The sequence below is a fragment of the Teleopsis dalmanni genome, chromosome 2 (genome assembly GCF_002237135.1).
Source record: "Teleopsis dalmanni isolate 2A chromosome 2, ASM223713v2, whole genome shotgun sequence".
Classification (NCBI taxonomy): Eukaryota; Metazoa; Arthropoda; class Insecta; order Diptera; family Diopsidae; genus Teleopsis; species Teleopsis dalmanni.
Genome location: NC_051847.1, coordinates 175,984,770 through 175,998,541, shown reverse-complemented (window position 1 = coordinate 175,998,541; position 13,772 = coordinate 175,984,770). Strand labels below are relative to the sequence as shown.

Here is a 13,772-nt window from a genome sequence, read left to right as displayed (position 1 = left end):
CACATTTGTGCCAGCAGTTACAACTAACCCAGCACTACATTGATACCGCTTTGAATTTCTTTAAAATGGCACTGATGAGGCATTTGACACGAGGACGCAAAAGTACACACATATATGCTGCATGCGTTTACATCACATGCCGCACTGAAGGAACATCTCGTATGTATCAACTCATTGAACTCCGTTTCATTGTCAATACTCTAGTATTAATACTGTTTATTGTTTTGTTTTTTAGACTTGTTGATTGATATAAGTGATGTGCAACAGATTTGCTCCTATGAATTGGGACGCACTTATCTCAAACTTACACATGCTCTGTGCATCAATATACCAGCTGTGGGTAAGTGCTTAGTTTATATTAGTATTTAATATGGATAATAGGCGTGCAGTAGTGTTGCTATTCAACAAATCAATTATAAATCGAATATTGAAGGGTTCAGATTCAATTGGTACAACTATTTATGTATATAAGTCATTCAAGGTTGAAGACAAGTTTCGTAAAAATTAATTATGACAACTTTTTAATGTTCCTTCACTGTCAGTTTTTGTATAACAAATTCCACTTGAGTAAAAATACTGATCCGTTGCACTCTCTTACTATGTTGTTGTGGAAAGTCAACTTCTCGATTGTTACTAGAGGTATATAATATCAATGACAAGAGCTGAAGGTGGATAACCCGATCGCTACTAGAACTTGGTTATCATGTTTCCCGAAACTCCTTGACCACTAAAATTTCTTTTAAATTTTGGAACGATCTCTTTTTTTTTTCTCAAACATCAAGAGAGTAACTCTATTCCGGATCTCATTTATACTTCATAATTAGCCTAAGTTTGTTTACTCTAATGCGTAGTTAAGTAGGCTTACTTAGTTAGATATAGTCTACTTTAAGAGATGTAGATAAAAATTAAAGTGAAAAGAAAATTAACAATTTCAGCAAATGTTTGGAAAAAGTTTTTTCTGATATATGTATATAGATGAAGAGGCCAAACTGGACTGTAGTGCCAAATAAGAAGAAGATATAGGTGAAAACTTCTGTATGTATCACATGAGATGTACAAATTTCGATTTTTTGCTATAAAGTTATATGCTGTTATATATATTTTTTATGCGTCTGAATGTTGCCCTATCATCTTTCTTTGTTAATAGAATCTCTCAGATTTTCTAATATTAAAAGCATGGAGATTTGATACTCACCTCAACAAAAAGTTGAATCGATTTAACGTTGATGTATTCTTTATCGTGTCAGTTTTTAACTTGCTATTTAAGTGAAAGACCTATGTATATCATAGGTCTTCCACTAACATTTTTATTGCTTTGCTTTGGAATGTTTAAATTAATGTTGTTGTTGTAACCCGCCGGGACCTGAAAGCTGATAACATGTAAGGATTATAAGACGAATACATGGGTAAAGGAGTGGATAGGTGGGGTGTTTAAATTAATAAAAGTTTTGACTGCTATTCCATACAGCATGAGTACGTATGAAGGGGATGGTTTGTAATAGGTTTATAGACAATTATTCGGTTTATTTTGATATATATATAATCTACTATGTTGAAGAGGGCGAAGAGTATTTAGAGTCTATGTGCAGGAAGTGTTTTTACCTTTTAATATGTATATTTTATTTATTTAGATTGCCATCCTTCTTTTTGTAGTAACCCAGGAAATCTATCGACTAGATAATATGAAAGTAATTATAATTCTGTATACAGGGGTTGGAATGTGTAGGTGATATTAATGTGAGAGGGATGTTTAGGAGTAATTAATATAAGGATTTTGATGAGATGTTGAGTAAGAATGGATTGAAGTGGGTGGGATTATAATTGAAGTCAACCTGGGTGAATGCAGAAAACCTGACTAATTTAATTGGAACGAATTTGAAGTCTCAAAAGGGAGTATATCAGCAGGAATATGTTTTTTCATCCTTATTCTAAAAAGATAGTTGATATAATATGATTAATATTAAATTGGTAGCACTTTTATGTGATAGAAATCATCTTTGACTTAAGTAAATTTCACTATCCATTTATGATAGTTATTTGTTATCACATCTACACGGTTCTTTAAAGAAATTTTAATATTGTTAAGATTTTTTTCTGAGCATAGGATGTGTTATTTGTTTGAAAGTATTCTTGGTTCCATTAGTGCTATGTCAACAGTGTAGATATTGTATAGAATTGAAGTTGGTTGCATAACTTTCAGAATTTCGGCTTCAATTCTCTTTTATATATTAATTTATCAAAAAATACTTACTCTTCACAGTTTGAAAATGAAACAAATACATATTTAACCCATTGTTTTTTTTTTGTCTTGAAAAAGTATTTATTATATATCATATAGAATAAATCGATAGATGTAGCAATTAATAATATATTATAGATATTAAAAAAACTTTATAGAAACTAACTCAGTACACGTTGAAAGGAATATATAATGTAAATATTTTCTAATATCGTATTGAAGGCAATGTTTAATTGGATTAAATATATATAAAGGTTATGACTATAAAATTTAAGGCGGAACGAATTAAGCAATACATCTTAAAAAAGAAAATAAATGTATAAATTGTATTTTTATGTAAAAAATACAAGAACATTTTTAAAATTAAAAAATGCCAACCTTGGTACTTTTGACTTTTGTTTGGATTAACAAATTATTTAATAAAAAGTTTTTGAACTACTTATAAGCTTAATATTTATGCTAAATAATTCTACATATGTGATTAAAACTGGTTTGATTACATTTGGTTACATTATATAAATTAAAAATAGGAAAAATCACTAATTATGCATGCAGACTTGGAAACTTTTTCGTGTTTTGTTTATAATAAATTTTGAATATTTTTTTCTTTTGGTTTTTCTAATTCTTTTTAATAAGTAAATGTATATATATATATATTTATATGTATATATATCGAAAAATTCTAAGAAAACTTTTTAACTTTGTCTTTAACTTGTATATATTTTATATGCAACTTTAAATATTTCTTCCAATTCATTATCAATAATTTTTTAATATGCTTTAAATATATAAATATATATGTAATTATTTTAATATTACTTGTTAAATATTTCCCAGTACAATTATTACATGTTTTACTCTGCTCTTTTAGAATTTTTTTTGTTTTGATTGCCTTTAAATATTATATTAACTTTATAAGTAAATATAAAATAAAATTACAATATTTTTTGAACATAATAAAATTTGAAAAACCAAATTATAATCTTTTAGTAAAAACAATATATTAAAATAATTAAAAGTTTTCAGCCAAAAGAAATCAAATAAAATTAAATTCATTTTCGTAAAATATAATATAATAAACCAGAATAATTTTTCTATATATATAAAAGGATTTTTAAAAAATTATAACAGATTTCTGTTGTTATACTCTACTCTAACAATTTTTCAATTTTTAATTTCAAAATATGTTTTTTTTTAATATAAAAATTTAGTATTGTATTTTGTATTTATGTTGAAAACCCTTGAATTCCGTTGTTTTGCTTTTTAATTAAAAACTACTTGAAATTGAAAATTTCCGCCTTATTCTTATCACTTTGGCCCTTACTCAAGCTGCTGTCACACTATCACTACTGCCGCTGGTAATTAATTCATCGGTATTGCTTTGAGCACCTGTGGGCAGTACACTGGCTGCTGCTCCACTTCCGATTGGAGTTGCACACAATGAATTTGTAGGAGAATTTATGGCAGTTACTGTTGTTGGTCCATAGAATATAAGTTCTGGTATTTGACCTCCTTGTACACCAGTGCCATTTGTGCTTTCAGATGAGCATTGAAATTGGAACGTTACATTGCCCATACACACTTCTGACATACCCTCTTGTCCAAAGAAACTCAATTCATTGCCATCCAGTATAACTGAAGCTGTGTAGTAACATTCCGGCTCTACTTGTATGGGATTTTCAAAGAAAACATGGAAAGTATTACTAGATCCATCTGAATAGAATTTAGTGTCATTTTCGGCAAGTGTACGTCCTAAACGTTTCAGTTCTATTTTGACATTATAATTTGCAGCGCCAGTTGATGATCCATATAAACCAAAGCCAACTATAAAGATTCTGTGCAAAATAGAAAATTTTAATATAATAAATTTCTTTTAATAATTAATTTAATTTAATAATTTTAAACGTAAAACGTAATAGGTCTATAACAATAAAAATTAATATATTAAATAATGAAGACGTTTCGAAGAGTTACTACCGTCATATTAATGTTTAAACTAGATTTAATATATGAAATAATAATAATAATATATATATATATATTATATATATATAGGGTGAGAAGGGTGAGAAGAAGTAATGTTGTTTAGAATATGTACGGAAAAGGGTTCAGTTATATTTTTCTTATGTAATATGCTATTGTGTGGTGGTCATCTCCAATAAAATAGACTATACCACAATAATTATCAAATTTCTTAGTACTACTATAAATATATAAAAACAATAAAATTAAATATCTATTAATTAACAATAAAAGTTTTATATATCATCATAACTTACCTCCGATCCACAGAAAACTGTATTGAATCGCAGCGTCCACGATATCTCCATTGATTTGAACGATAAGCGCAAGACTGAAATCTATGGCATACTTGTGTCTTTAGGCCAGCGCGTGGTCTTGTGGGGAAACTTAAAGTTGGTTTTGCTTTGGCTGTAAAATATAAAAACATATCCACATTCTCCTGCAAAGTTAAAATGCCAGTTTGTGCGACACCATTAGCAAATTCCTCTAGTGTCATTGTTGGTATGCGTATCAAATGCAAAGCCTGTCCCAATACATTACGTTTATTTTGGGATGTATTATCGACGGTCATCTTTTGGCAAGCATTTAGAGCCCAATTCAATGCTGCCTCAAATAAATGGATTTCCTTACAATTAAGTGTTTCACGTGACAAAATTGACTCAAACGTTTTGAGATCAATATCGACAAAGTCTTCAGATTTAATCGCCATTTCTGCCTGCAAGTTTATAAAGAAATTTCATTTTAGTTAGATTAAAATGAGTAGGAGGGGATAGAATATATACTTGTGCGTCTATAACTTCCCAGCAACGCTGCATCAGTTCTGGCTCTTCGAAAAGACGAGATTGACTGAGAAGTAGACAGGCGTTTTTTGCCGTCAATTTCACTTCCAAATAGTTAACACAAGCGCGTGCTAAATGTGGCACAATATATTTCTTGGCAGCATAAAGTGTAGCCAATATATTATCAGGTTCCAATTGAATTTCATCACAATATAAATATCTATTAGGATTAATATGAAGAGCTTTAGTTAATAATTCATATTAAGAAGCCGAATTCGTATTTTATACCTTAACAATGTAAAAAAAGCTGACGGTTCCACATCAGGCACTTCAATTTCGTTCTTCTTCTCTGCTAAACCACCATTGAACATTGCATAAAATACTGAACTGCCGGTAGCTAAAACGTATTTGTGCGCGGGTATTGTTTGTACGGGTCCTATCGGAAGAAGTAACAATATAATTATTTACTTTTTATTTTAATAAATTAATTTTATTGTTTATATATTTACCAAATTCTCCACCAACAATAAATTTTACATCTGACAGTAATTCATTGTTGAACATAGCTGCATTTCGCTCCAACACTGTTGTTTTATTGGCTTGCCAGTTTGGATCTGCAGTGTCGTTCGCATTCGTTGCAGTCACAAAAGCCAGATTGTTGGTACCAGCTGAGCAAACATAGGAGCCACTGCCACCACTATTGTTGTTGCCGGCTGCAGCTGCAGTTGTGGAACAGCTTGAGGGTAGACAAAACGAAGTAGAACTCGTTACTGCACCAGGTGAGGCCAATGGCGACGATGGCGCACTTATCGGTTGTGTTATTTGTATATTGTTTTCACCGGAAGCGCTGCCACTGCCGATGTTACGCTGCTGCTGCTGCTGTGGGTGTCCAGAATTGTTATGCGGCGGCGAGAGCAACAAACCGTTGCCATTGTTTAGGGTTTCCACTGTAAATGCAAATATTTGTTTAAGTTTAATAACAAAACGAGATAATTTAGGTTTTGTTTGTTTAGCTTATCAATTTTTTGCTCATCGTTCGATACTTTTTCGTTTACTTCGTAAATAGTAGCGGAACATTTTCTTTTTTCCCATTTTCGCCAAAAACAATATTATGCGATAAATTTTATATTTAGTATTATTTATGCAAAGGTTAAGACTCAAACTAATCAAATCGTATTGAAAATGATTCACATTATAATTTTGAGTTGAATTTATATATCAACACATTATTTTTATTTGAGTTAATCGGAATATGCAACGTGAGAATTTATTAAAGATAAACTTTTGTTCTAACGGGTGTTATTTTTTAATTTTGAATTTATTAGATTTATTAGTTTTGCATAGATAAGCAAGTTCTGAATATCTCTTATAGCAAGAGAGTAAAAAATATTGAAATCGTATTATAAGATTTGAAAATTCCATCCTATTATCGACAACGATTTCTTAGGCGCTGTAATTTTTGGAAGGATTTTTGTACAGATAATGGCCACCTGCTATTTTTTATAATACATCATATGTTGATGTTCTGGACATATATCCGAATGTTAAGATATAACACTTTCATATTGTTTATACAAATAACAAATAGATGTGCCAACATAAACGGCAGTTAATTAGAAGCAGATGATGTTTGAAATATTTCAGTTGTTGCAAACTTTTTGCATTGTGATGTTCGAATATACATGTATTCAAGCATTTTATTCGAGCACAGCATGTCTTTCTAAAATGTTCGGACACAATTTGTGTTTTTTTTTTTGTACTTATTTGTAAAAACATATTGAAGCTGTAAAATATGTAAAGGTAGAAACTATTGACACATACTCAAGCACTTAGAGTACATTTAAATTCGAACATTTGAATCGAAAATTCTTCTAACTCGAAGAGTTTTGGTCTGCTCAAATAGCAATTATTGACTTTAGAGTTCATAATGTTCTTGCTTTTAATTTGTTCAAAGTAACGCATATCGTTTTTTAAATATATGAAATCCTTATGGGAAAATATTCTTTCGACGTCAAGATCATGTCGGTGTGGATATAGCCAGCAGAGATCTATCTGTGTAGTTCCTTTTAGGAGTGTTAAACGGCATTTGCTCGTCGAAAGAAAATTAACTTTCTCAACTGTCACGATCAACGACATAAAAAAGTAACCAACAATGTTAAGTACTTAAGTACCTCATACTGGTGTGACACTTTTAAGAAACCATGTCCAATAATCCAAAAGATTATCGTGCATTTTATAAATATTGAGTATAATTTTAATATTTTGAAATTAAATATGTCGTGACACCTAGGGCTGAGATTAACTAAGTAAGTAACTCTAATTGTTTTGAGTTGTTCTGTCAAAGTTCGAACCAAATGTTCGAATTTGAGTACTGTTCGACTGTTAGAGTATTGTAATGTTTTGATATTAGCAATTCTCAAGATTGAATTCAATTATCTATCATATAAATTTGCTATTTACATATCTTTTAAATTGTTATATCCATATCCTAGGTATTTGATCTAACTGTTCGAATATAAGTATAGTCAAACTGTTCGAAATTCGTTATGTTCGAACATTTTAAAGTACTTATATCGAACAGAAATGTTTAAAGTAGCCAAGTTTAAATAAACTATCGTCTAACTGCTATTCTAAGAAATAGTAATAGTGCCTTTATCGGTAACATTCTTTGAAAAAGAGATCATACCTGCATCAGCATTAATACTTTCAGCAATTGAAGCAAAATCTATCTAAAAAATAATATATAATTAATCATATATATAATTTTTTTAATGTTAAAAATAAGAATTATTTAGCTACATACGATCTATCTGTAATTACTTATGCTTTGTGCATATGCAGACCCACTTATGGAGCAAATAATCCTACTTACATCCCGTATAATATGTATCTGATAATATGGCTCAATTACAGTTACGTTCATGGCTTTTGGAGTTAACCACTCCCGAAGAATTAGAATTTTTGAATTGAATTCCTGCTTTATTTTTATAATTTGATTTGGTTTTGTTAAATATTTTAAAAAACAAAACAATGCCTATTTTGATCAATCAAATATAACGATTCTCAATCACATGTGGAAATGTGGGTCGCTGATTGCACCTGCAGATTGCGTCAATCCAACTAGAAAAATTTTTTAACGAACTCTTACTCTGTATTGTTTATTGCTGAACTGTTAAAGCATCTCAAACTAACTGAAAATTAATTAAAAATTGCAATTTAATCAAAATTTCATTTACACACTCACATGGAAACATAAAAACACAAATCGTTTGCGCTTTTTCATACGAAAAAGAAAAAAAATTGATTTTCAAGGTAAACTTGTAATTAGTAAGCTACCCTCGTTCAGACTTTTGTTAAGTAAACTTAATGTCGGTACAACACAGTTAAAAAAAAGTTGAATTTAATGTCCATTAATTTTATTTTTATATAATAAATCACATGCTAATTGAACATAGCAACTAAAGTCTTATTTTCTTTTTTTTCTTTGTTGAAAAATCAATAAACTCCACTTGAGTTGCTGAGTTGTCATTCATGCATTCTCCTCCCGTTTGTTTTTGTGCCTTCAATTTGAAGTGCCTTGGAATTCATGGCCAAAAGGTTCACAACAAACTCACCATTAATCCAGGCGTTCATCTGTGAATGGGACATCGCTTCCTGATTACGTTTGAGTGCTGGTTTTAGCGAAAGTTTGGACGTGGTCGTATAATTCGACATCACAAAAGGCAGAGTAATTTTTTAGAATCGCGGTAAAATTATTACATTAAATTTATTAAATTCTTTCGGAAAAACTTAACTTCTCTACCAAATCTGAATTACACTCATATTTTTATGTTTTTCTTTGGTATATTTTGTTTTGCCAACAGTATTTCTTGAATTTTCACATTTAATTGCTTTAGATCTGTCTGACGTCTTAGTTATGTTCTCTATTTGCTTTTGATTCACTATTCTATGCTTCATTCTGTTTATGTACTCATTCGTAAGAATTGCGCTGTTGCCATGTTTACTATAATTTTTAAAAATCTTTAAAAATTGTATAGAGTAAAGTCTATATGTGTAAATGTGATTAAACGATTTAAATTGTATGATTAAAAAGTGTTGATAGTAATTGTATACTATTTTGTTTTTGTTTTTATTAAACTAATAAAGTATACATTTTATTTTTAAAATATAAAAATACACAACCAAAAATATTCGTAAAAAATGTTTTAACATCTGTTTGAATTAAATAATTTTAAATTATCGCATAAAACACAATATTAGCAGTAATATTTTAGTTCAGAGTTCTAAGTTAAGTCTGATAAAACAGATTGGCATCACTTTTAAAATATTTCAAATGCTTGTTTTTGACATATGTTTTTTGTTGTGTTACGTATAATAGTCGTCTTTTTTTCATTCAGAGCTGTAAAAACACAGAATTAGATCAGGATGATATGTTAAGTGCTTATTTTTAACATGTTTTTTGTACACTATATGTACAATATGAGATATAAAATTTCTACACTAAGCATTTATTAATTTAAATAAAAGAAAACAAAATACATATTATAAGGGCAATGGTAAGAATTTTTATCTTGTATATTTAAATCAATTTATTTATTTTTGTATTTGAATTTATTAGTCAATGAAATGCTCATATGATTTTAACGGAAGGCTGAAATTTTGCTATATCTCTCTAGTAGAAATTTACGATAGACTGTTTTTTGAATTATCGTTAATGAATCGTTAATTATTCGTTTTTGTGTCGTCATTATTCGTAACAAATACTTTATTTTTTCTATTTATTATTTTACTGTTAAAAGGTACGAAAAATTATGTTTTATTCAGAATCATTTTTTTTCATCAATAATTGCAAAGAATTATTATTCATTCTCGAAATTTCAACATAAAATTTTATAACGTTTTTTGTCCAGTTTTGCCACGAAGTTGTGTTTATTTTATTTGTTCTTTTGCGACATGCTTACAAAAGAAAAGGCCTAATATGTAAGTTCTTATAGATAATTTAAAACTTTTAGATTGAATTCATATTTCTTTTCTATGAAATTATGAACAATTTTTTTCGAAATAATCTTCTTCTTTCTAAACAGGTAATTAAAAGGAATACCATTTTATAAAAAAAAAAATAAAGATTAAATAAAAATTTTTGCTTCGAAAGCACCAAATCCATGCAATGTGTAAATGATTAAAAATAATTTGAAATAAAAATTAAAAATTGAACTAATATTTCATCTGAATCAACATTTGTCTAAATTTGTGCGAAAAATTATTGAAATGCTTCCGTCAGCAGTTTTCATAAGTCTTTGCCTTTTACAAAATAAAAATGTTTTAATTTACGCGGTTCACGTGTAAAAATTCATTAAAAATGCACGGCAACTTCTTCGGTACTTAATAGTTTTTTCCCATTTGTACATGATTTTATTACGAAAAAAAAGTTTTTACTTATGCGCTATGAATTTGTGATGAGAAGAATGTCTCACTTTACGTCAGATTTTTTATTGATAATTAAAAATTGTTAAATAAACTAAAACAGACATAAAAATAATTTATATTTGGTTATTGCAACAGTTTGACTGCACTGCTGTTAGTAATTATGTATTAGCTATGCAGATTGTTTCAAACTGTAACTCCTTTTAATATTTGAAAGATTATCAAACTGTAATTTCTTTTATTATTCGAAGGACTATCAAACGTTACGCTTTTTAATATTTGGAAGACTGTCAAACTATAGTTCCTTTTATTATTCGAAGGACTATTAAACTGTAACTCCTTTTATTATTCGAAAGACTATCAAACTGAACCCCCTTTTATTATTCGAAAGACTATCAAACTGAACCCCCTTTTATTATTTGAAAGACTATCAAACTGTAAGTCCTTTTATTATTTGAATGACTATGAAACTTTAACTCCTTTTAATATTTGGAAGTTCATTAAACTGTAACTCCTTTTATTATTCGAAGGACTATCAAACTGTAACAACTTTTAATATTTGGAAGACTATTAGCTTGCAACTTTTTTTATTATTCGAAGGACTATCAAACTGCAAAAACCTTTAAAATTTGGAAGATTATTAGCTTGCAACTTTTTTTATTATTCGAAGGACTATCAAACTGTAACTCCTTTTAATATTTGGAGGACTGTCAAATTGTAATTTCTCTTATTATTTGAAGAACTATCAAACTGTAACTCCTAGCAATATTTTAAACTGCGACTTGTATTTACATTTGAAATGCTTTGCATAAATCTGCTAAACTGCCTTTCAATTTTTGTGCCACACACTAAAGTCCAAACTATTTAAAACTGCTAATCCTTTTCAGATTTGAAAGGCACTGATTTTTGATATCAAATACTATTAGTTTTAATCTCTTTTAACTTTGATAAATCAATTTATTTTCTTCGCTGTATCATTCTTTGAGTTGTAAAATTTATTGTTAAAAAATTTTTTAATTGTACAGACGTAAACCTTAATCATTTCATTAATTAAAAATATTTTTCTAAATCCAATATTCTTAATAAAGTGTAAAATTGAACTCATTTTATTAAGCTGTATTGCTTCATTTAAGTTTTTTTTTGCCCACCTGGGTATTAATATTATTTATGCATATCCACATGCAAGCTTTCAGTATATATTGTAGTCTCAATATTTTTCTTATAAAACCTAAAAGTTCTTTAGAATAAGTTTATAGTTTTTTAAGTCAGATCTTAGATCAGTCATTGAATAATCACAAAGCTTATGAAGAATTAATCAGTGAGATGGATGGGACTCTGTAGGAACCCCCTAGCTATCAAAGAGTAAAAGTTCCCAGATGCACTAACTCGGGAAAGGCTCAACATCAACATCTATAAAAATTCTTATAATTATTTTAATTTATTTATTTTTATTTATTTATTTATGTAGTTGTTTCAATTTAGGTCTATAAGTTGTTTTTAACAAAAACTAAACCTATAGCGATGAAACGATGATACTTTGAATTATCACTACTACTTCAAACTGGCATTAGAAGTTCTAATGTAAATGTTCCTATTAATTTTAATTACTCTCTCTTGTTAAATTTCATTTATATAAACAATTTAAATTAAACATAAAAAGAATTATAATTAATATTATAATATTTTTCAATTGCTAACTTTATTGTAAATAAAAACTAATTCGACACCACAGAAAATTTGGGTTATTACAAGTAATAAGTGATTTATATAAAAAAAGATTTAATAGACGTTTTGAGGATCCGTCTTTTTTCAAAATTTGTAGAGAATTGGTTCAATACAGCTATAACAACCACATTTCATTCATATCTTGCATTAATATCAATCTGAACTTGCTGGGTGTCTCTAGAGCTGGGTGTGGTAATATAAACTAACAATTTTATGGGGAGTGAACAAATATATATTAAATCTCAAGCTATCCACCTAGAACACTACAATTTTTGTTTTGGGTTAATAATATAGTGGATCAAAGTTAAGAAGGACAGTGACGTTACATTGTTAAATCCGTTTTAGGTATATTTTGAGTATGTCATTTCCTATTATTCTGTGGCCTCTCTCTAAAATAGTGTTAAACCCTATTTTTATCTATAGACATGCACTGCTCTACTTCTCAGTTTCGCTTTTCATTAAATCTTCAATGATTTTTCTCTTCGGCACGTATTTGTGTTTTCTTATTTAAACAGTAAAATAATTAGTTTCAACCTTTAGCCGGTATCGACGCCTACAAAACGCTGACGTGCGTCGCATCGCGGCTTTGTTGGTTTTGCCGTGATAAATCATGTCAAGTTTAAGTCAATTTGAGCTCAGTTTGCAGACGAAGAATAAACGGACTGAAGTTGAACTGAGGTCTCAAATTTAGTGCCTTTTTCTTTACGAGTTTAGCGCTTTCTGGTGTCTTTAGCTTCGAATTTGCTTTCATTACCAAAAAAAATAAATGAAAATAAAATGCCAAAAAAATAAAATTAATATTTAAACTTGAAAAACTTGGCTTTTGACTATTTTCTTTACGATCGTTTCTTTATATATATATATATATATATATATATATATACATTTTTTTTTTTTTTTCATTTTGAAGGTTTGTTTATTTTTCTTAAAATGATTTTTTCGAGGGTTTTGTTTATTTTGCTGTTTATCTTAAAACAAATTTTAGTTTTTACTAATAGATTTAAAAGTTTTTTTTAAATTTTTTTTGTTTTTTTTTTTTTGTGTTACTAATTCGATTACAAAACTTGGCTTGAATGCAAGTGCTTGGATTTTTGGACAAAAAAAAGAGTTGTTGACCTTTAACTTTATTTATTGTTGATTTCCTATTGACTATATTTATTTAACAATGTCTTTTCGACTATGTTTTTTGGATTATTTTTTTTAAATTTATTTATTAAATTATTTTTAATTTTTTTTCTAATTATTTATATGAAAATATATCGAATTTTGAGCTTAAATTTTTTTTTATAATTTTTAATATATATAAAATAAAATTTTTTTTAAATTTTTGTTTGTAATTTCTAATATGGAAATATTTTGAACTTAAACTTATAGTTTTTAATAAATATAAAAATAATTTTATTTTTTTTTCTAATATAAAAATATATCGAACTTAAATTTTTTTATAATTTTTAATAAATGTAAAATAAATTTTTTTTTAAAATTACTTTTAAATTATTTTTTCAATCTTTTTCCTAATTACTAATATGGAAATATATTAAATTTTGAGCCTAAACTTTTATATAATTTTTATTTTATTTTTA

The 13,772-nt window shown here is 28.1% G+C and overlaps 2 protein-coding genes across 4 annotated transcripts in view; both read right to left on the bottom strand.

Moving 5' to 3' along the window:
* The window catches only part of LOC119681705 (transcription factor IIIB 90 kDa subunit), a 107,608-nt gene that overhangs the window by 77,517 nt on the left and 16,319 nt on the right, over positions 1–13,772 (bottom strand). The window lies entirely within an intron of this gene.
* On the bottom strand, positions 3,460–5,987 carry LOC119681704 (BTB/POZ domain-containing protein 6-like; the record flags this gene model as incomplete). The annotated part of the gene is given in 5 exon segments (XM_038094965.1): positions 3,460–4,074; positions 4,519–4,976; positions 5,044–5,260; positions 5,329–5,476; positions 5,550–5,987. Coding segments are annotated over 5 exon segments (1,772 nt in total), but the record flags the coding sequence as incomplete, so codon positions are not given.